A 24,561-nucleotide genomic window follows, 5' to 3' on the forward strand; every position below is an offset into this window, starting at 1 on the left:
TCTTTAATTGGGTCACAACTATTGGTAGAGCTCTCTGAGTCAGACAGCAGGATAAACATATTAGAAATGAATAAAATGATGGGGTGGGCATCTCCTATGGAGGGATGTATCTGCTCTTCCAAAATGTCAGAGTCAACCAGAGCATCCAGAATGAATTCCACAATCCACTCACTAACTGCATGCTTTCATAGAGCTCACTGTATGCATGCTTTAAATTCCTATGTGAGAATTCCTACATAGCCTTAAGTGAAGCTACTGGTACAGTGAAGAGAAAATACAGAGGCTGACAGAGAGTAGAACTAGGCGTAACTCTCCATATGGATGCCATCAAAGCAGCAGCTTCTTGTCAAGTTCTCGCTCTTCCTATAACACCTGCATACAGTTGCCTGTGTTTTCCTGCCCAAGACAATGATGTGGAGTGGAAAAATTTGACACCTCAACACATTATCTGAAGAAGATGAGAACTCAATACAGGGCTGGTGATTTGAAGAATGTTACTGTTTGAAATGGGTGAAACTCCATTTTTCTTCTTCAATCATAGTACAAGTAGAAAGCTACTGCATCTGTTTCTATTTTGTTTAAAGTTGTGATCCTCTTTATTTTATTGTTATGCCGGCCACAACTCTGTTGGCCACTCTGTATTGTGGAAATAATGCTTCTAATGTGCACTTGCTTTTATGGCACTGCTGTAGGATGGATGGAAGTTCTTTCTCCTGGGAAGTACTTACTGAAATAGTTCTGTGCTCATAACGTTCATTTAGAGGAACCAAGAATTGCACCTTGGGGAATGACACAAGCTTTCCCTCTTGAGATGATGATATAAAGTGTGTGTAAACAAAGCCTGATGCTAGCCATTCAAAATGCCTCTTTGCTTATGAGCAGTGGTGAGATGCCCAGTGGTTGCTAGTGGGCAGATGGGAGCTGGGGGCAGAAAACAAAGGGCCTGTTGATGGATAGCAGTGGAGAGGAAATGGGGAGGGGAAGGGCCCTAAAGCTGATATTCTACCAGGTCTGTCCTGTGCAGTTTGTTCTGGCAGGAGGCTGCTTAAGAAGGAGGTTGGGCTAAGAGGCCTTTTGGTCCATTCCTGTAATATAGTTTCAGTGGAAGCCGCTATTTTTGGAATGCTGAAATGGACCAATGCAGTCATGAAGCTGGCTTCCTGCTATCTGCAGTTAACAAACTGGGAGCCAGCCTGGGGGACATGTGTTTCCCTCATTGGGGCAAATCCTGTTTCCCTTACCCCTTGACCGATAGTCAGACGGTCTGAAGCTATGTGGGCAAACGAGCTATTTTGGTTAAGGTACGTTAGGGCAACAAGTCTAACCGCTTTTGACTTGCTAAGCTTAAGGATTGCATAACTGCTGGTAGCTAGATGGACTGACACTTACCCATATATAAGGCTACAAGGGGGCTTAGTAAACAGATACACAGTGTAGTACCAGGACAGGTACAGTGCTGGTTTCCTGCTGTTCAGAAATTCAGAACCAAGCTTGTAATACACAATCCTGTTTGGATCCTCACCCCCACCTGCTGTGAAGCTGGTTATCAGCACAAAGGTTATTTGCAGTTAAGGCTAATAAGGATCTGAAAATGTAGTTTGAAGTGATTTTATGTAAAGATGTAGAAGGTGTGCCCTGCGCTGCAGCAGTCCCCTCAGAGCCTGGCTGAGTTTTTACGATTAACCTCACATCAATTGTACGCAGATGATAATTTGCTTGCATTATCTTATCCCCAAATCTCAATTCCAGTGTCCTTTCAATATGTTATGGTACTGTTTAAAGATGTAAGCTCAATCCTCAGAAGACAGGATATCTGAGGTGTAATATTGCTTAAGAAATAGACTTCTTTGACAACTAGTTAGGTTTCTTGGTCCATTCTTGTACCAGTTAAATATAGAGGACTTTTTCATACAATATGAATGACCTATTTAAAATTAATTTTCAACCATTAATAGAAAATGTTATGAGGGATCTGAAACAGTGGTCTACTTTGGGTATATCTTGGGTAGGAAACATAGCTACACTAAAAATGAATATCATCCAAATATTTTTCTACTTGAAAATATTGTGATACATATTCCCTTAGATATGTTGAAGAAGTGGTGAAAACTTGTGTGGGTTTCTGGGGAGAAAAGAAGAAACCAAGGGTCACAGCATCAGCACTGAAGAAATCATGAGGCGTTTCCTGCCTTTCTTCATAGCTGCAATGCGTAGAAATTTGCTTTAATTTAAAAAGAAAAGCAAAGACTGGCAGGCTGCCGAATTCTGTATACCCAGTACCAGCTTCTGTACTACTGCAGTGCTTGTGTGGAATACACAACCCTAGGTGTATATCATAGCAATGTGCTGTGTGTAACTATGATGTATTACACACATGTGCTGTGTGTAACTATGATGTTTACCTGCTAAACATCACCAACTTCCACAGAGCCTTCAGCCTGACCGTGCAGTAGGAGATCAGTTTGTGTGCTAGAACACATTTCTTCCCGCCCCCAAGCCATTGTCTGAAGTAGAGGGGGTTCTCTGAGAATACCGAAGTTGGCCATCTCCAACTTAGTTTATCATTCACTGTTGGAGTCCAGCTTAGGAGAGAGCAATGGACCCAGGTCCAAAAGGGCTAGATTCACATCCTACCTTGACCATGATTTCAACAATTTGTCCAAGGCTTTGGCTTCATCTCTCTTTCTGCACAATGGAAACACTAACCTTGTTCATAGAGCTATGAGTAGGTTAGCCATATGCCTTACCTTACAGAGGACACTCCTCTGTGTGAAGGTGATCTCTATTTCAAGGGTTGTCTGAGGACAGTCCTCTGTTTGAATGCATCCTTTAACTGAAGGGCTGTCTAGTCCATGTCAGGTTTAAAAATAAGAGAGGAGCCTTGAAGTTGCCCATCAGCAGATAGCCTATTGACAGCAGAATGAGCAGGCACACAGATCACCCATCTTCCTCACTATGGTGAGAGGTCTTATAATTCCATTTAAGTTATAGCAATTATTCCTAAATTTGCACATAAACATATAAAGTAGCATATATAGATTATATGCAGAACTGTGTCATGTTGTCCTCTCTTTTTTGGTGATACATTTCGGGCATGGGGGGGGATCCATTAGTGACCACCCTAGCTATGATGAGATCAAGATCACTCCAAATTGGGGTTACTGGAGTAATTCGAGGCAGACTAAAATGACTTAAGATTTCTAAGAATCCAACCTGCAGAATCTGCTGCCGACCAGCCCCCTCTGGCCATGCAGAGACTGTGGACTTTCAGATTTATTTATTTTTTTACTTTCCTGAAATTTACGCAAATTTATTCATAGGAAAATACGCAAGTTTCTGCTGAGAGTAGAAAATATACTCAGGGAAAAGTCGAATGGGATGGGGGACAATATGCTAAAGGTTACATATTAGCGTAAATTACATAAATTATTTTGAACCCTCTTACAGAATTATTTGCATATTTTTTCCATATAACAAAAAATTCTAATCCATCGGCGAATAGATGCTGGAAAGAATGACACCACACAATCCACGAAACACACACGGGACCAAAATTGGGGGAGTTGGCATCAAAATGGCAAATGCAGTTCAGTGTAAGCAAACATAAAGTGATGCATGTTGAGGCAAAAAATGTCACCATATATATGCTGATGGAATCTGAGCTGGCAGTGACTGACCAGGAAAGAATTCTTGGGGTTGCGGTGGATAGCTAAATGAAAACATCAACCTACTGTGCAGCTTCCATGCAAATAGGCAAATTCCATATAGGGGATCGTTAGGAAAGCAATCAAAAATAAAACTGCCGATATCATACTGCCTTTATACAAATCTATGATGTGACCACGCTTAGAATACTGTGTAGAATTCGGAAAGGTTGCACTGTTCGGGGCTCTTTAGTTTAAGGCAGGGATAGGTAACTTCAGAGGGTCCTGGGCCCGATTGCCCACTCCCAGAACCCACTTGGGCCTGCCCCCCACAGCAGCAAAAAAGGCTCATTTTCACTTTAAAGCAAAGTGTGTCGGGAGTGCGTGCCTTGTTTTAATGCATAATCACACTCCCGGAGACATTAAAACAAATGCCCACCCCCCATGCATCTTCATGTTAAAATGAACTGGCAGGGAGTGTGCTGGTGCCATGCTACTAAAATCTGGCAGCGGTTCACCGGTGGCGACTTGCGGGGTGGTGGGGACTGCACAAAGGCCAGGGGGCACATGTGGCATGCTGTCCACCGCTGGCTTAAGGGGGACATGACAGAGTTGTATGAAATTATCTGTGGTGAGAAGAAAGTAGATGAGGAGAAGGTTTTCTCCCTCTCTCATAATACCCGAACTCGGGTCATATGCTGAAGCTGATTGGTGGAACTTCGGAACAGATGAAAGGAAGTGCTTCTTCACACAGCACATAGTTAAACTATGGGATTGGCTTCCACAAGATGGCAACAAGTGATAGCAATCAACTTGGATGTCTTTAAGGGATTAGATGAATTCACAAGGGATAAGGCTATCGATGGCTACTGGTCGTGATGGTTATATATTATCTCCAGTGTCAGGCAGCATGCCTCTGTATGCCAGTTGCTGGGTAACAGGAGCAGGAGGCTGCCTTTGGAAACGATCTGAAATAGGGCAGCGAGATTATTAATGGGGACTGGCCAATGTGATCGTATTATGCCAGTCCTTTTCCCTCTGCACTGGCTGCCAGTCCATGTCCACACCCGATTCAAAGTGCTGATACTAACATTCAAAGCTCTTAAGTGGCTTGGGCCAGGTTACCTGAAGATCGTCTCCTCCCGTATGTACCTGCCCGGACCCTAACATCATCTTCAGCGCCCCTTCTCTGGGAGCCTCTGCCAAAGGAAGTGAGATGGGTTGCTACCAAGAAGAGGGCCTTTTCTGCTGTGGCATCCAGGTTGTGGAATGAGCTTCCCAGAGAGGCTCACCTGGCGCCTACATTGTACTCTTTCCGACGCCAGGGGACAGCCTTTTTATTTTCCCAAGCATTTTAGTCTTTTAGTTCTGTTGTTTTAAATCTGATGTTGTATTTTAAATCCCCATTGCTGCTATGTTTTATTCTGGTTTTTACTGTTTTATACTGTGTTTTTAAACTGTTACATAAAAAATTATCTTATGCTATATTTTGTGGTTTTAATTGTAATGAACTGCCCAGAGAGCTTCGGCTATTGGGCAGTATAGAAATGTAATAAATAAATATGTTACTTGTGAGCTTCCAGTAGACATCTGGTTGACCTCTGTGGAAACAGAATGTTGGACTAGATAGGCCTTGGTCTGGTCCAGCATGGCTCTTACGTTCTTAAGATTATGCATTCTGCATATGAAAGTTGGCATAGAAATTATTAATCTTGCGTGCTGCTTGTGTATCACTGAAGAAAAAGCCAAAGTAAAATCTATCTCTGTTTCCTTAGGGAACACTTGACATCCTACATGAACTACGAAAATCCTCCACCATATCCTGGCCCGGGCCCAACTGCCCCATACCCACCGTATACCCAGCAACCAGCTGGGCCACCGGGCCCTGGCCCATATCCTGGCTATCCACCAGGGCCTACAGGGCCATATCCGGCAGGTGAACCAGGCTACCAAGGCTATCCACCATACGGGTGGCAGAATGCTCCTCCACAAGGATGGCAAAATGCTCCCCCACCTCCGGGACCGGTGTATGCAGATGGACCTAAAAATACAGGTAATGCCTGCTGCGTGCGTGGAACTGCGCTGGCTTCATGATTTTTCATGAAGGTTTCCCCCTTTTCTTATAGATCTGCATAACGTGTACTTATTCCAAGCCCCCCACTCTGTATTCCTCTGCTTTTATCCATCCTGTTCGTTTTTTGAAAGTGGGGGGGATTTCAAATATGGAAGATCTCATCTTTGGTTTTTCACATTCAGCTTGTATTTGCTGCTGCTCCCCCCCCCCTTTTTTTTTTTATTCCAGTGAAGGGAGTATAAACTTTGCAGCTTTCTGATCATAGGAACTTGCTGGGCCATTGCAGACTAAGTTCCAGATCTTTTTACAATAGCTACTTTGGGCACCCATTTTAATGGCTTTTACTTGTTATTGTAGCAAACACTGTCTTGCGGTAGACCTGGTTCACACATCATGGCAAATTGTGGCTTAATTAACCCACAGTTTTCTGGGCACAAGCAGGAATGAACTGCCTCCAGCATGCTCCTCACTTCTGTTTTCATTTTACGACCTGTGATCACCCCAATCATAGGTAACTCTGTGTTGTCCGAACCCAGACACTCTAGGTTGTTCAGGGGTTGAACAACCCAGCATTAACCCAATGGGTGATCAGGGCTATTGTAGGTTGTAAAGTGGAAGTGGAAGTGAGCCCGCCAGAGGCAGCCAGCTGGGTTATGTGTGAACTGGGTTACAGTGTAGTATATATTGCTTTAAAAAAAAATCCTATGAATTATCATTGCAGCTTTTTTCAGTTAAAACTGTCTCTTAAAAAGTTATGGTTAATATGACATTCCTTGGTATTAAGGCCCCTGCAGTTGAACATAACACTAGGGTAGCAAAATGGTTCAGTTGTATGCTGACATCCTGACAGAGCACTTTTTAAGGCCCTGTGGCAAAAAAGTTAAAACTGGAATCAGTGTTCCTTTGGAGGAAATAATGGCTAAACATGGAAGTATCTCTAGTGGGTTACATTGCTGGCCTGTCAGTAAGTCAAGTGTCAGAGATCAGCATAGTCAGCCGTGTGAGATCAAGTCAAATCAGAAGTATCTTCCGAGTTCTGCAAACCACTTCCTGACATTGTCAGCTTTGGGGCTTCTGTTCCTTAAAAATCATAAGCAAGATATTTGTGAATTCCATGCCTCTTTAAAGTATCTAGGGTGAGTGAAGGCTGTCGGTGAGTGTGTAACGAGTGCCCTGCATGGTTGTCTGTTCTTATCCAGAATAATAAGAGATCTAATATATCAGTGGAAGAGCAGATTGTGTGTCTAAAATTAAAGAAGATCATCCAAGAATTTGTGACAGTGATTCTGTGCAGGAGACATATTAGAGTGTGGATTGGGCTGCAACTGTGTAAGCGTTAGTATTTTCCCCAGTAATGCTTTCCTTTCTGTAATGGCCACAATACATATTTTGACTGGCAGGTAAAGAAGTAATACTAGGCAGTATAGCTGGTGGTGGTAAGGTTTCCCCTTGGATATTTTTGAAGTTGGATGAGAGGGGATGGAATTCTGTGATGTAAAATAATGCCAGAGTCAGTAACTATGAAAACCTTCTATATTTGAATATATGAGTATATGAAAATTAGGCGATGTTTAAATTAGTTCATGTAGTTTGAATATCCTGCACAAGGCTCTCCTGAAACAAATGGAGGTTGCATAAGAGTAGAACTTCCTGGATTGTACCTATAGTCCTTCTAACCAGTAGTTCTGTGTTTTGCATATAAGGAAAGAGTCATCCTCCTGTCTAGAATTCCATGTGGCCACTAATGTCTCTTCACATGGGAGGTATGAAGAGAAAGGTAGCTTGCCAAAAGGAAGCAGTCGTAAGACTTTTATTAAGGAAGCCCTCCCTTGACCCAGCGTATTTCAGAAGTTATAGGCCAGTCTCAAATGTACTACTCCTTGGCCCAAGTGATTGAGAAGGTGGTATTGCAACTCCAAACACATGTGGATGATAGTGGACCCACTTTTGGCTGGGATATGAGACTTTGGTCACCTTGGTGGATGACATGTGCTGGGAACTGGATGGAAGAGTGCAACTCTGTTGGTTCTCTTGGACCTCTCTGCAGCTTTTGATACCTGGCGGGGTTGGACTTTGGGGCACTGTATTCCGGTGGTTCTGATCCTTTGTCAGTTCATGTCCAGGGGGTGGTGTTAGACGACTCTTGTTTGGCACCACAGGTATTGGCCTATGGTGTCTCACAGGGTTTTATCTTTTCCCCTATGTTGTTTAATATATACATTTTATTTTATTTATGTCAGAGAATTTCTATACCACTTTTCACTTTTTAAAAAAAATCCCAAAGTGGTTCACAAGATATAAACATGATCAAGTGCCATAAAGCCAAACAATAAAACAGTAATAAAACAATAAGATCTAATTAAAATAATAAGGGGTAGCTGGCAGTGCGTGAAACTGGAGGTCATCCAGAGCTTTGGAATGAGGTGCCATCAGTATGCTGATGACACTTGCCTGGGGTCGATAATGGGCTGGATGAGGGTGAACAAGCTAAAATTAAATCCAGACAAGATGGAGATGTTGCTGGTCAGTAGAAAGCCTGGCTCAGGGATTGGACATTCAAACTGTTCTGGAGAAGGCTGTGCTCCCCCTGAAAGGTCAGCTTCATAGAATCATAGAATAGTAGGGTTGGAAGGGGCCTACAAGGCCATCATTGGTTGGGAGTGCTCCTTGATCCTACACTGTCCTTGGATCATCAGGAGGAAGCAGTGGCAAGGAGTGCATTTGCACAACAGTGTTTGAATCAGGCTGATCTGGCAACAGATATCCATGCCTTGTTGACACTGCAGTTAGACTACTTCAAACCAGTGATGTGAAGTGGAACACTTTCCACAGAAACTTTTCCAGTTTTAATTTTTCTATGGAACATTTTCCATTTCATAAGTGCATTAATAACGATGAATGGATGCCACTGCAAATACTATATTAGGCAAACTTGGAAGTTTCAAAGTTGTAATTAATGATTTTCAGGTGATTATCCTTAATGTGTATGTGAGAGAATAAATTTATATCACTGAAATACATGTATGTCTCAGAGTGAAATGGAACAGTTAAGTTGTGGCAGCGAAACTGAAGGTGCCCCAGCAACCTCAGTGGAAGAGAGTTGAGCTCTGTTGAAATAGATGAGTGGCTCTCGGCAAATCATGCCCAGATCTTTGGGTTAGTGCAGCCTTCCCCAACCTGGTGCCTGCCAGATGTATCAGACTATAGCTCCCAGCATCCACAACCAGCCATGCGGAGTGGGAGACGCTCAGAGTTGTAGTCTTAGCACATCTGGAGGACACCAGGTTGGGAAAGGCTAAATTAGTGTGTCAACAGTTTTCAGTAGCTTTGTTTTTTTTCTTACATTTAACTGATGTAAGGAAAGTACATGCTATTGTCTTTGAATTTTTACAGGTATTCCAATTTTTCATTAAATGAGCTTTAAACTAGTTAAGACACATTTCTTAGTTTGGCCTTTCAAATTGTGAGTAGCGGTTTTAATGTTAATATGGTTTTAATTTTTTTGGAATTTTTGTTTGAACTGTTGCACACTGCCTTGGTGGCATTTGTGGAAAGCTCATAAATAGACTTATCTGACTCCCAGCTATACTTCTGTAATCCAGACACTCTTGTCCAATCAAAATCTCCAGCTGCTTATCTGACATTTCTTCTTGGGATGTCTCACTGTCTCAAACTCACCATGTTGAAGACTGAGCTACTCATTTTTCCTCTATTATTCCCTGGATCCACTGACTACATCATCATCCAACCTGACAACCAGGCATAAATCCTTGGTGTTATCTTTGATTCCTCCCTCTCATTTGCTGCCCATATTCAATCAGTTGCCAAGTCTTGTTCTCCTAGTAAAACACTGCCAATATCCAGCCTTTCCTCTTGGTCCTCTCATCTTCCCTTGTTTTGTTTAGTGCAACAATTTCTGTGGTCTTCCTATGTCACACCTCAATCTTCCCACATTTATCCCAAATTCTGCTGCCAAAATAATTCACTTCTCTCTCTCCTCTGACTATGTGAAGGCCCTCTTTCAATCCCTACACTGGCTTAGCACAAATTCCTTGTCCTCACTTTTGAACCTCTCCCTGAGTTTTCCTGTCTTTCATCTCTACTGATATGTCCCTGACCATGACTTCCATTTCTCAACTGCCTGAAGGTGATCTGCCTTCTTAAACATCTCTCAGTTTCCTTCATAAATATGTATTTTATTTTTCTCTCCTAATGATCCTCTCTCCCAACGATCCTAAATTTGCCTTTTCATGAAGACCTTTGCTGAACCCTTAATCCTCATGCCCAAGTCTAAATACATGTAATTGCATTTGTTCACGTGCATGAATGACACTCACTACCCTTGTTTCTCTCTTCTCCATCTTTCATTGATGGCATTATATTAATAACCTTCCCTCTAAATTTGTCTCTGGTTAAGAGGCAGCCGCGGTGGCTTAGTGGTTAAGACGCTGAACTGCAGACTGGAAGGTCGGCAGGACAGCAGTTCGAGACCCGAGTGCTGCATGACGGAGTGAGCTCCCGTCTTCAGTCCCAGCTTCTGCCAACCTAGCAGTTCGAAAGCAAGAAATTGCAAGTAGATAAATAGGTACCGCTTCGGCGGGAAAGGTGACAGCGTTCCGTGCACCTGGGTGTTCAGTCATGCCGGCCACATGACCACAGAAGCGTCTTCGGACAGCGCTGGCTCTTCGGCTTAGAAACGGGGATGAGCACCACACCCTAGAGTCGGACACGACTGGTTGGGGACACCTTTACCTTTTTTTAAGAGGCAGCTGCTGGCACTATTTAGACAACATCTGAAGCTGCTTTGAGCTTTCAGACAGTACAGGAACAAAGTACCAGAGAACTTGGTCCATGCATCCAAAAAACTCCACACAGCATGCTGATTGCAAAAATGTGCAGCAATGTAAGGGGGTGCCAGCCATCGCTTCCCCCGATAATGCACATTCTGTCTCCATTTGCAGCTTTAGAGTGCATAGTTCTAGACCCTGATCTTGCCTTCCTCCAAGGCTGAAAGGGGTTGCCCTCCATGGGGCGTTCCTGTATACAGAGCTGTGCTATTGAAGCTCCCTTCCCTTCCCACCTTAAAGTGCAATTGGCTCTTTAAAATTTGGAGAATGAGAACCAGGTGTGACTTGCAGCTACAGTGATTTGCCTGGAGGTAACTCATACTGCCCATGGGTGACCAGGCAAACGGCTAATTCAGAATTTCCAGAGAAGAGTATAGAGAAGCCAGAGGAGGCTGTTCTTTAAAGATCAGGTGCACTGGCAAGTTAACATGTACATGTTCACCCCTTGATGACAGCAACATCAGGTGCTGATCTACATCTGTGAAAGATAGTGATCTCAAGTCAGTCGGATAACAGAGCCCTAGTGTAATTTCATGCCACTTCCAACTTCTCAGTGGATGCAGTTCAGAGATCCCTCTGTGAGTCATCAAGCAGTGAACATCTATGTGTGAACCAGCCCTAGGGGAGACTGAAATTGTTTGGCCACAGCCACTTCACAGATAGGATACAAAACAGTTCTACTTGCTATGAGCAATTGGTCACATATTATTTTCCATAGTACTAAAGAAAAAGTGGACTTTGCTCCCTTCTCCTTTGTTTATCACTGTACAGTTTGTGGAGAATGTCAGATTTCAGGCACAACTGGCTGCCATTTGAGTTTTAATTTGTTATAGCAAATAGATATAGTAAAGGCATCCCCCAGTTGGATGAAGTTTGAATGGATGAATTGTTTGGGAAGAGAGCCCTCTTTTCCAGTTAAGGACTGGTATAACTACTAATAACGGAAATACACCACAGTAATAATGTGTATGTAAAAACAAAGATTACCAGATGTACTGTGGTCATCTGGTAACCTGATGTTGCTTTCTCTTGAAGCTGGGCTTCATTGATGCTTCCTTGCCCAGGTCAGCCTTGGTGCTGTTAGCAATTAGTACCTCAAACTTAAGGCACTTCCTCAGTGGAAAGGTTAAAATTTCCAAGATAAAATGTTCAGACTGAAAGGGAAACAAAACTTTTGTCCAAATGTGCACAATATCTAAATCTCGGCATCAGGATACAATATCAGGGAAAGAGTCTTGATTCTAGCCATGGAAAGAACAGTTTAAAGCCAGTGTTGCTCCTGTTTATATAAACCTGGGTTTATATAAACAGGATATAAACTGTTTATATAAACCTGTGGATCCCAACCAGTTTAACTGAGCCTGAAGCTCCTTAAATATTTTTCCTTTTTATTTTTTTAACTATTCTCAATCTGTCACATCAAATCATCCAAGAAATATTAGCTACTCAACCAAAAAGACCTGCATAGTACCACATCTATAAATCCATCATTAAGGGCGCAATCCTATCCAGATAGGCGGCCACCTCCGAACTGGGAGGCAGCCACCTATCCAAAGCAGGGCAGGAGAAGTATGGAGGGGCTCATTCCCTCCACGCTTCTCCTGCCCTGCATTTTCTGCTAGACAGCCAATTGCAGCTGTTTAGCTGTGGGAGGGCTGAGCGGGGGAGGAGGCTGCTGTACGACACATTGGATGTGTCGTACAGGCAGTTCCACCCGCCCCGGAACGCTCCCAGACACGCCCCTTTTCAGCTGCTCCATGCTCCTCTTGCAAGTGCGGAGGATGGAGCTATTCCACACTGCCTCCGAGGCAGCACGGAAGTGGAGGGAGGTCGGTTCTCTGGGAACCGACCCCGGAAAACAGGATATCCTGTGGCCATCTAGCCGCTGTCTAGCAGCTATAGGATTGCTCCCTAAGTTAAATACCAAAGAGGATAAATTACACATAACATCAAATATTACCTGCCTTCACACCAATGAGTACTCTTGTGAAAACTACTTTCCATTCTTCTTCGCTAATTCCTAAAGCTATCATTGTCTCCCAACTGATTTTTAAAAATTCTCCCTTGTTTAGGTCTTGATCTAGAAATAAATTATATACTTTGTCAATAAACCTTTAATACATTTTTTACCAGAATTAGTCTTTCAGATTTAGGTACCTGCATTCTTAAAGAACCTGACCTAGACTGAGTAATTATGTAGTTCTTAATTTGCCAAAATTGGAACCATTGGGGCTGATCCGGATACATTATTTTTCTTAACACAGCCCTTAACTTACTTATGTCTTAACATGTCCCAGTAAGTTACGATACTGTATTTACCCACAATGAATCCTTGCCAGCAATAGAAAAAGTTTTAATAAATAAAGGAGGTTAAGAGAGATATAACTGGACTTAAATATTTTTGCAGTGTCCCATATTCGTATTATGGCCAAACTAAAAGAATTTTTAAAATTTAAGTTCTTTATTGTTTATCTCAATTGGAACATTTCCTGGAACGAACGAACGAACATCTAGATAATACCTTCATTTTTATCTGAGCAGTCCTACCAAACCAAAAGAGCTTGACGTTATAACACCTTTAATATCCCTTTTTATATTTTCCTATAGTGTAAAATAATTTTCTTCCTTCAGTTCCCTCAGATCAGTCAATAAAAAAATACCCAAATGGGGAATAGGTTTACATGACCATTTAAAATTAAACTGTTGTACTATTTCCTCTCTGCCTTGTTCTAGAACATGTATTCCCATCAGTTTTGTCTTTAATTAATTTAATTTATATCCAGAGACTTGGCTGGATTGATCTATTATACACAATATGTGAGCCAGCAATTCTTTAGGATTTTGTAGTGATAACATCACATCAGCAGCGTATAAGGTGATCTTTACTTTTCTTTTTTTTAGCATTTTATCTTTTCCATTTTTATTTTTATAGTGCTGATAATAGTATATAAAATATACAACAAATAATAATACCAAATATCTTCCCTCTCTAACCCTTACTATAGTAGTTAACTTAAGCATATATATTATTTCCCTTACTTTAATAATCTAGTCATCAACTGTAGGGGCTTTTGTTTTTTTCCAGTTTGCTGATATCAGCATTCTGGTGGCTGTTAATAAATGCACTATCATCTCTATGTCATCAGATAGAACAACTTCCTTGACATAACCAAAAAGAATAATTGCTGGATCCAAAGGTAGTTTATATCCTGATATAATCTCAATTTCATCTATTATCTTTAGCCAATAGTCCTTAATGATTGGGCAAAACCAAAAAACATGGACCATATCTGCGTTAGGCATTTTACATCTCCAGCACCTTTGTCACCCTTATGATAAATGCGGTTAAGTAGCTATTTTATAAAACAGAACCTTATTTTTAATAATGTTTTAACAAGATTATGCAGTGAAGGAGAAATCTTGAGTCCATGTCAAGTTTAGAGGTAAACCAACCCTGGCAATTCAAGACTCTCCTCTCCTTTCTCTACTTTCTGTCTCTTCCAATAAGAAACATAGAGCAAGTAAAACATACGGACTGTGAGTTTTTAACAAATAATGGAAAACTTGCTTGCAATGAGGCTTACTTAGGTATGTCTCTGTTCAATTTGTTTTGTTTTTTTGTGGAGACATTACAAAGAACTTTTTCCGGGTCCAGATTTGGCAAGTGCCATTGTCGCTCTAGCAAGAAGCACATCCAGCAGCGCTCGACCTCTTGCTTGCTGTAGTTTTGGAGAAATGGCAGGGATTGCTCACTGTTTTTTACCCTCCCCATACCTTAGCCCCAATGAGATAAATCCCTGCTTCTCTCAAACCCACTGTATGTACCAGAAGACTTGGAGGGTGGGAGTTGTGACCAGTACAGGTCTAGGCTGGCCAGTGTTTGTCAGTGTCTACTTGTGGGCTCCTGGTCTCAAGGCAGGTAGCAAGCAGTAGAATGACTAGGCGTGGTGTGAATACCAGGAGCCTGGCTCTTGCTTGACCATTAAAACTGTGTACCTCTACTTGCGTTTTAGGCTCCAGAGTGTCTCTACTTTCCATCTCAAGTCAATCTAGCTCAGGGTCCCTCTCTTGCAATCTGGCCACAGCAATAGACTGGATGAAGATCAATAAACAAATGTTCAGTTCAGACAAGACAGTGGTGCTGCTGGTGGGTGGCTTATCTATCCATGTTAGTGATGTTCACCCTGTTCTGGACATGATTGTACTTGCCTTTATTATTTATATATTTGATTTATATCCCACCTTTCCACACAAAAAATGGCATGCAAGGCGGCTAACAATAATAAAACCAAGATTAAAACAGAAACGTAATTAAAACAATCATAAAAACAAGTATAAACACAATTAAAAACACAACAATAAATGAAAGAAATAGCACCCAATCCAGTTGAACCCCTTTCAGCAACAGACCATCTTACAGGCCAAAGGCCTGCCTTAATAAAAATATTTTTGCCTGCTGGTGGAAGGACAACAGAGAGCGGGCCCTCCCGCCCTCCCTCAGCAGGGAGTTCCAGAGACTGGGAGCAGCCACCGAGAAGACCCCTCTTGTGTCCCCACCAAATGTGCCTCCAATGGGAAGGCCGAGAGAAGGGCTTCCTTGGAAGATCTTAAAACCAATATGGGAGAATGCTGTTTTTCTGGTAGCCTGGTCTCAAGCCATATAGGGCTTTATAGGTCAAAACCAGCACTTTGAATTGTGCCCAGAAACAAACCAGTAGCCAGTGAAGCTGTCTTCACAGCAGAGTTCCATGCTCCCTGTAACTGGCCCCAGTCAGCAGTCTGGCCGCAACTTTCTGGAGCAGTTGAAGTTTCCAAACTCTTTTCAAAGGCAGCCCCATGTACAGCCCATTGCAGTGGTCCAAGCAGGACTATCCATTTTTTAAAAGTTAATCAGTAACTAATTGCCTGTACAGGCAGAAACCAAATGTGTATACCCAAGATAAAGGCCTCTGCGTAAAACAAAGGTACCGTACTTCCTTTTAAAGTAAAGCTGTGCATACTGTTTGCATTCCGTGGACTGGTTCTCTTGGTGTAAGTGTCAACGCCCACAGATTGCCCAAAGGTTCCATTTGATTAGATAAGCTTCCAAGTTGGTGTTCAGATGAGGGGTTGCTGGTTTTTTTGAAAGATTCCAAGTGCTTGACTTCCAAAGAGCAAATAATGGTGGGAATTTTTTAGCTTTATAAGTTCCTCTGAGGCTGTTAGCTAGTTTTACATGTAATTGATTTTAGAATGGTAGTGGTGCTAACCTCTGGAAACCGCTGGTGAATGTCAGTTCTCAGGATTGTCCGTGAGATGAAGAAGTTCTCATAACAAATTGGGACAAGAGTGTTTTCTTTTTAAGAGAAGAATGCCTTCCACCTTTCACAGTGTAGCTGTTCTTGCCTTGGCTGTGGTCCAAAAAGAGAAGAATGGTAAATAATAATAATAAGCAGCAAGCAAGGTTGTGAGTGGAAGTTAACAGTTCTGTAGGATTCCACAAGCAGTAAGTGAAGTGACTAAACTGCTTGTTGTACTAGTAGCTTAACACCAGCAACGCAAATGTCAGCCAAATGCAACGTTTTTGTTAGCCAGCCTTCTTTCAGTTTCCTCTCTTCTGGGTAAAGCCAGAAAAGATGGCCCAACTAAAAGATGGCCCAACTCCTTTGTGTTTGGCCTTCAGTTCCATAGTCGATGGTTCCCTAAAAGGCAGTGAGTAATTAAAAAAAAAAAATTAAACTCTCTTCCAGCTCCATCTGTTGCCTCAGTTCCCACTGCGTGCAGCAATGTTTCATTAGTGGTCCGAAGAGGTTCCTGTATATTTGTCCTTGCCCAGGTGCACACCGTTGCCTAGCTGTGTTACGGAAGGGGCCGGCTTCAGCCTTGACTTGTGTACTGGGCCAAAATTGCACGTGAAGGTGGCAGGCCTTGATCTTCAGACCTGGGACTGCTTTAATTGTGTCAAAAGTATGTGTGGGGTACTGCAATTTAAAGTGCCAATGGGGTGGGTGGGAGAAGGGTGCTGGACCCATTCTTTGCCTGCTGTTTTTCCTCCTTCAGCTTTTCTACCAGCCAGGTTTGGTCCAGTTTGAGCCCAGCTGGGGGATAAAAGAGCATGGAAGGGGGTGGGCTGCTGGGTAATGAATGGGAGGCTCAGCCTCCATCCCCCTCTTTTCTGTGCATTTGGCATTTCAAATCAAACCCCCATCTCTTGGGTTAGACATGATTGGGGCAGACTCGCGTTTTGAAGACATGGATCCACCACTCTTGAACACCGGTTTTTGGCTTCAGACACCTTCTTTTCTATGTCACTGTGCCCAGAACCATGACTTGGATACTTCAGTACAGTTTTGGAGAGAGACATACTGACCTCAGCCAGATGACTGGCAATGCAACAGGTGGGCAATATGCTAAAGGCCTTGCTATATGTAAAACAGGGAGCTTATGATAATACCAGCAGGCTTGTAGCATGATTTCTTGACACTTTAATGCAGCAGTTGTGTGTGTATGGGAATACCGTACCCCTAGTAGCCACTACTGATGCTGTGGTGTAGAAACACCCCCAATGTGTGTGTGTGTGTGTGTATACGCGCGCACGTGCACACACACACACACACACACACACACACCAAAATTCAACTAAAGCAACCCATATTGTGTGTTGGATGCATTATGTAAAATATGCTTGCTTTGCACAGTAAGAGCTGCAGCACAGGCTGCAATCCCTGTAGTAACGCCACCCAGATTTCTGCAATCCTATCATCATGCCATGCTTTTTGAGCAAAGATTTCTGTGATCTTGTTTGGGCTTGGCTTTCTTGGGTTCTGCTTTATTTTTAAGTCCATATAGTCTAGGAAAGTTTGTTGGTTCCGTTGGTGAAAGGAAATTCTCCTGCAAAGAGTCAGCACTTTTCAGAACCACAGTGATGAAGGTTTTCAGTTTGCATTGGAAAATTTTATGTTGCCCTATAAAGTGATGTAATGTAGCATGTTTATTTTACTTGTATTTACTAAATAACAAAGATAAAGAAGTGCCCCATGTTAATTTTTTGTCCTAGTATACCACAAGTATTTGACTTGAAGTATTGGGGGGCGGGGAATAAAACACACAATGTGATTTAAATCCTATATTATGTGGAATGTTTTATTCTAAAAATTTAAAGACAATAGCATGCACATCTTTACATTGTTTAAATGTAAGGGGAAAAACAAAGGTACTGAAAAATGTTGGCACACTAATTGAGCCTCTCCCAGCCTGTTGCTCTCTAGATGTATGGCACTACAACTCCCAGCATCCCCCACTCAGCATACCTGGCTGGAGGGCACCACATCTGGAGGACATCAAGTTAGGGAAGGCTGCCCTAATTAATTTTAGCAACCCAAAGCATTGCACATGATGTGCTGACAACCACTCATCTATTTCAACAGAGTTCAACTCTCTTCCACTAAGGTTGTTAGAAAAACGTTCAGTTTCTCTGTCGCTACCTTTTAGTTCCATTTCACTCAGACATACATATATTTCAATGATATATACATATTCTATCACATACTTGCTAGGGATAATTACATGAAAAATATTAATTACAACTTTGAAGCTGCCAAGCTTGCCTGATATTGTATTTGCAGTTGGCATCCATTCATTTTTTACTAATGAACTTATGAAACGGAAAATTTTCCGTTTTTCTATGGAAAAATAAAGCACTGGAAAATTTCCCACCTCACATCACTACAGAACCAGCATTCTCAGAACAAATTCCTTTTCGGGCATTTTCCTGAATACACCATGGCTAAAAGTGGGGATGGGGCGCATAGACCTACTCCCCACCTCCTGCTCCACTCCAACCTTTGTGCATTGAGTGCGAAGGTCTGTAGAGGGGCATCTCTGTGCCTTTGAGTGTGTGTGCTTAGAAGCCTCTGCAACTAGGGATCCTGCTCAGCAAGGGTTCCCAATCACATACAGGCTTCAAGGCGCATTCACAGAAGCCCCTTCGAGAACTTTGCACTAAATGCACAAAGGTTAGCGGAGTGGAGGGGGACAGCATGTAGGGGCGTGTTTGGGGTGGGGCTAGTGCGCACTTGGTGTGGCCCAAGTGACATCTAGTCTCCAAGAATCCACCCTAAAGAAATTTTCCAAATTGCCTCGCCTCATATATGCCAACTGTTCTGAGGCTGCTTGCACAAGCATTTCTTTCACCCACCTTTTGTGGTTTGGTAGAACTTACACTTCCAGTGTCTGAGGACCAAATGTTTAGCGACTAAAAATGCTCTCGTTTGCTATGTTTACTGGAAGTGCATAGTCCAGTGGGTGGGATGTAGGGTTTTAAGGTCTCTAGTTTTCATAGCCAAGCCAGTTTTTTTCTTGTAAATACCCAAGTCTGGACTTTGACGTCAGGCAAGGACTTTGCACACGAACCCTACAAGCTGTGATGGTTGAAAATATGCTTGAGGAAATATGCAGGCTGTCTGATCCCTGCAAAGAGGGAGCCTCCCTTTCAGAATGTAGCCAAGTCGTTTTGAGCCGTGGGCACAGGCTGCTATTACCCTCGCAACCAGCTTCAGGAGCTGTGCCACCACCGTGCACGCTCACATTTTTATTTTGTGGTATAGCAAGTGTAGACTTTCTGCCAGGCTTTGGGGCAGAGCAAGAAGCTGCAGGAATGTGCCTTGTGAATTTTATTAATCACTATCAACCTGAAAAGTCTTTTGTTGGGGCCTTATTTTTGTGCATTTTTAACAACTGGTTAGTGCATATCTTGGTTACTAATCTTACTGTTTTATTACTCTCATGAGATTATACGCCTGGGAAATGTTGTGTGTCATGACCGGAGGGGGGGGGGCGTCCTCTGTAACGGTGATTACTGGCAGGGAAAGCGATAGCATTGGGGGTGAAACTAGGCAGGTGAGATGAAAGGGGGGGTGTCAGACATTGATTGATTGATTTGATTTATTAGCCACCCATCCGGCCAGCTACCCAGCCATTCTAGGCGGCGTGCAGTACTAATAACAAATTTACATAATCAACTGAACAAACAAACAAAACATAACAAAACAACACTGCTCTAAAAAACCCTAACCCTCCCCAAATGCCCACCTGAACAGCCAGGTTTTTAAAGCCCGGTGGAAGCTCATCAAAGAGGGGGCATGGCAGAGGTCATGAGGGAGGGAATTCCACAGAGTGGGGGCCATCACAGAAAAGGTCCTCTCCCTAGTCCTCACCAGCCTAGTTGTCCTGGCTGATGGGACAGACAGAAGGCCTACCGAGCCCGATCTCGTTGAGCGGCGACCCTGGTGTTGTTGGAGGTGCTCCTTAAGAAAGACTGGGCTGGAGCCATATAGGGTTTTAAAGGTCAATGCCAACACCGTGAATTGGGCCCGGAAAACACCTGGTAACCAGTGCAACTCCTTCAGCACTGGAGTGATGTGGTCTCGCCGACGGCTGCCTTTAATCAGGCGGGCCACCTCATTCTGCACCAGCTGCAACTTCCAAACCGTCTTCAAGGGTAACCCCACATAGAGCACATTACAGTAGTCTAGGCGAGAGGAGACCAGAGCATGAACTACTGATGGGAGCAGATGGTTAGGGAGATAGCGGCACAGCCACTGTATCAGATGGAGTTGGTACAGCACTGCCCAGCACACGGCTGACACCTGAACCTCCATGGACAGCTGGGAGTCTAAAATGACCCCTAGACTGCGGACCTGGTCTTTCAGGGGTAGCCACGCACCATTCAACACCAGGTCAACATCCCCCAACCTCCCCTTGTCTTCCACAAAAAGTACTTCGGTTTTGTCAGTGTTCAGTTTCAACGTAGTCCTTTCCAGCCAGCCACTCACCGACTCCAAACACTTGGACAGGGTTTCTACAGCCAATCTTGGCGAGGATTTAAATGAGAGGTAGAGTTGCATGTCATCTGCATATTGGTGACACTGCACCCCAAACCTCCTGATGATAGCCCCCAGCGGCTTCACATAGATGTTGAATAACATCAGGGAGAGAATAGAACCCTGTGGCACCCCGCAAGTGAGCAGCCAAGGGTCTGAAGTCTCCACCCCCAGAGCTACCTTCTGGTACCTGCCAGAGAGGAAGGAATGGAACCACTGTAATATGGTATCCCCTATGGCCAGCCCCTCCAGGCGTTCCAGGAGGATACCGTGGTCGACGGTATCAAAAGCTGCTGAGAGATCAAGGAGAACAAGGAAGAAGCATTTGCCCCTTTCCAGAGCTCTCCCCATATCATCCAGCAAGGTGACCAAGGCCGTTTCTGTCCCATGCCCATGCCAGAAGCCCAACTGAAATGGATCCAGATAATCAGCTTCTTCCAAGTGTGCCTGCAGCTGCAAAGCCACCACCTGCTCAATCACCTTGCCTAAAAACGGCAGATTCGAGACTGGGCGAAAGTTGTTCAAGTCTTGGGGATCCAAGGAGGGCTTCTTTAACAGTGGTCTTATCACCACCTCCTTGAGGACTGATGGCATCACTCCCTCCTCAAGGGAGGCATTCACCACTGCCTTGATCCCCTCCCTAAGTCTCTCCCTGCAGCTCATAATGAGCCAAGATGGGCAAGGATCAAGTAAGCAGGTGCTTGGCCTTAAAGATGAAAGCACCTTGTCCACTTCCTCCAAAGGAAGAAGCTGAAACCGATCCCACACAACCAGTCTACCACTGGCCGCCCCTCGCTCACTAACTGTATCCACAACGCATGGAATAGCAGTCCAGATACGGTCGGTTTTACCTGCAAAGTGCTTTGCAAACTCATCACAGGAGGCCTTAGAATGCTCCATTGGTTCCGGAACAACTGGACTGACCATGTTCCGAACTACTTGGAACAGCCTCCTGGGACAGCACTCTGCAGACGCGATAGAAGCAGCATAAAAATTCTTTTTTGCTGCCTTCATCGCCATGCGATAGGCCGAAGATACAGCTCTAGCCCATGTCTGATTGTCTTCGGAGTGAGATTTCAGCCACCGGCACTCTAGCCATCTCACCTCCTGCTTCAGAGCTCACAACAGAGCTCAGGGGGAGAGGGCGTTTCAGAGCCACCCGGTCTAATGCCCCGGTGATTGCAGCATTCCAGCCATCCACCACGGTCTCAATCAAGCGGCCATTTGCGTGCTCCAAAGAATCCGCAAGCACAGTCAGGAATCCATTTGGATCCATAAGATGCCTGGGGCGGACCATCTTAATGGGTTCTCCACCCCAACGAAGGGGTTGTGGAACCAAGAAGTCCAACCTGACCAGGTCATGATCTGAGCATGACAAGAGGGTGGTGGATATACCCCCAATTTCCAGATCACTCCCCACCTCTCCAGAAACAAACACAAGGTTTAACGCATGGCCAGCTACATGGATGGTCCCAATTGGAATAGGGTGCAGCTCCCAGGAAGTCATGGTCTCCATGAAGTCCCGAGGCGCCCCCGTGAGGATAGCCTCTGAATGAATATTTAAGTCTCCCAACACCAACAAGTTAGGGGACTGCACACGCACATCAGAGACCACCTCAAGCACCTCAGCCAGGGAGTCAATCATGCAGCGGGGTGGACGGTACACGAGAAGAATCCCCAGACTGCCCTTCGGGCCCAACCTCCAATACATGCAGTCAGCAACCCCAGTCTCCTGGAGAGGGAGTCTGGTGAGGATCAAGGACTCCCAGTAGATAACAGCCCCTCCCTGACCCTCATCCAGGATCATGTCATGGATGAGAGGTGTTTTACAGGCAACGGACCTGGCATTACACAGCAGCAGATGAAGGCCGGAGGATGGAGCCACACATCCCCCAGCCATCCTTTGGCTCTGGACAGGCCCAGAACAGGGGACAGATATTACGCATCTCTCCCCTGTTCCCCTTGCCTGGCGTGACCTGCCCCATGCGCTCCGCCAGCATCTGCCGCCCAGCCTCGGTATGTTCTGGCCCCCAGAACTCCCCCCACTGCCTCGGCCAGGTGGACAAAGGCCTCCCTCGCTTCCGCCTATCAGGTGGGCACCCCACCCTTAAAATCACACACACAACCCCAAAGCCCACCACCCACCAACAATTTTTTAAAAACTTGTTACGACCCAGGCCCTCTGCTCCCTTGTGGCTCCCCCAAGTGATGAGCCTTTCGGGGTCGACCAAAAGCCGTGTGTTCTTTCTAGCAGGGAGGGGTGGAGTGAGCTCCCTGCAGCCCTTCCTGCTCTGGCCAACGTATAGGCCCAGGTTGGCCTCCCCCCTGTGATGATCTTCTTCCCAGGAGGCAGGAGGTGCAGCCTCCCAGCAGCCCCTTGGTTCTCCAGCTGATGGATGAGGCCAGTGTCCGCAGTCCCAGGGGACTGTCAGTTGGAGCACAGCTTTTCCCCCAGATACAGTGGCCCTACTTGCCCTGTCAGCCTGCCCTTGGGAGCTGGTGCTGCTACTGAATGCCAGGTCGGTCTAGAACAAAATCCCTCTCCGTTATCAAGTGACAGATGAGGGGGCTGGCCTGGCTTGCATTACTGAGGTCTGTGTAGATAGGCTGGGAGGAGTCGATCTGTTGGTTGTGTCCACCTGGGTACTTCATTCAGCACAAGCACAGACTCAAGGGTCAGGGAAGAAGCTGGGGTGGTGGTGATGTGCAGTAGCTGATAGGGACTCCGTCTCCTTCTCTGGGATCCCTGTCCGGGTTTAATCATAGAATCATAGAATAGTAGGGTTGGAAGGGGCCTACAAGGCCATCGAGTCCAACCCCCTGCTCAATGCAGGAATCCAAGTCAGAGCATCCCTGACAAATGGCTGTCCAGCCTCATCTTGAAGGCCTCCAGTGTGGGAGAGCCCACCACCTCCCCAGGTAATTGGTTCCGTTGTCGTATTGCTCTTAACAGTCAGGAAGTTTTTCCTGATGTTCAGCTGGAATCTGGCTTCCTGTAACTTGAGGCCATTATTCCGTGTCCTGCACTCTGGGATGATCAATAAGAGATCCTGGCCTTCCTCTCTGTGACAACCTTTCAAGTACTTGAAGAGTGCTATCATATCTCCCCTCAGTCTTCTCTTCTCAAGGCTAAACATGCCCAGTTCTTTCAGTCTCTCTTCATAGGGCTTTGTTTCCAGTCCCCTGATCATCTTTGTTGCCCTCCTCTGAACCCTGTCCAGTTTGTCTGCATCCTTCTTAAAGTGTGGTGCCCAGAACTGGACACAGTACTCCAGATGAGGCCTAACCAGTGCGGAGTAGAGGGGAACTAGTACTTCCCGGGATTTGGAAGCTATGCTTCTCTTAATGCAGCCCAAAATAGCAGTTGCCTTTTTTGTAGCCACATCACATTGTTGGCTCATATTCAGCTTGTGATCGACAACAATTCCAAGATCCTTCTCGCTTGTAGTGTGGTTGAGCCACGTATCCCCCATCTTGTAACTGTGCATTTGGTTTCTTTTTCCTAGGTGCAGAACTTGGCATTTGTCCCTATTAAATGTCATTCTGTTGTTTTCTGCCCAGCGCTCCAGTCTATCCAGGTCACTTTGAATTTTGTTTCTGTCTTCCAAAGTATTAGCTATCCCGCCCAATTTTGTGTCATCTGCAAATTTGATCAGCATTCCCTGCACCTCCTCCTCCAAGTCATTAATAAAAATGTTGAAGAGCACTGGGCCCAGGACTGAGCCCTGCGGTACCCCACTCGTTACCTCTCCCCAGTTTGAGAAGGTCCCATTGATAAGCACTCTTTGAGTCCGATTCTGTAGCCAACTGTGGATCCACCGGATCGTTGTTTCATCTAGCCCACTTTGAGCTAGTTTGCTCATCAGGATATCATGGGGCACTTTGTCGAAATCTTTGCTGAAGTCGAGGTATATGATGTCTACAGCATTCCCATGGTCTACAAGGGAGGTGACTTGATCAAAAAATGAGATCAGATTTGTCTGGCAGGACTTGTTTTTGACAAATCCATGTTGGCTTCGAGTAATCACGGCATTGTTGTCAAGGTGCTTCCAGATGGATTGCTTTATGATCTGCTCCAGAATTTTCCCAGGGATTGATGTCAGACTGACTGGTCTGTAGTTCCCAGGTTCCTCCTT

At 44.6% G+C, this 24,561-nt stretch overlaps 1 protein-coding gene across 2 annotated transcripts in view; it reads left to right on the top strand.

Annotated features, from left to right (window-relative positions):
- CYSTM1 (cysteine rich transmembrane module containing 1) overlaps nucleotides 1-24,561 on the top strand; it is a 45,575-nt gene that overhangs the window by 11,609 nt on the left and 9,405 nt on the right. For both annotated transcript variants that reach the window (XM_084850858.1, XM_084850859.1), the window contains exon 2: nucleotides 5,420-5,697. In XM_084850858.1, the coding sequence (XP_084706984.1) occupies nucleotides 5,439-5,697 (259 nt within the window). In that variant the 5' untranslated portion in view covers nucleotides 5,420-5,438. The remainder of the gene's footprint in view (nucleotides 1-5,419; nucleotides 5,698-24,561) is intronic.

Source organism: Heloderma suspectum, chromosome 4 (assembly GCF_057233095.1).
Source record: "Heloderma suspectum isolate Gila_16-S chromosome 4, 16-S_ref, whole genome shotgun sequence".
Taxonomy (NCBI): Eukaryota; Metazoa; Chordata; class Lepidosauria; order Squamata; family Helodermatidae; genus Heloderma; species Heloderma suspectum.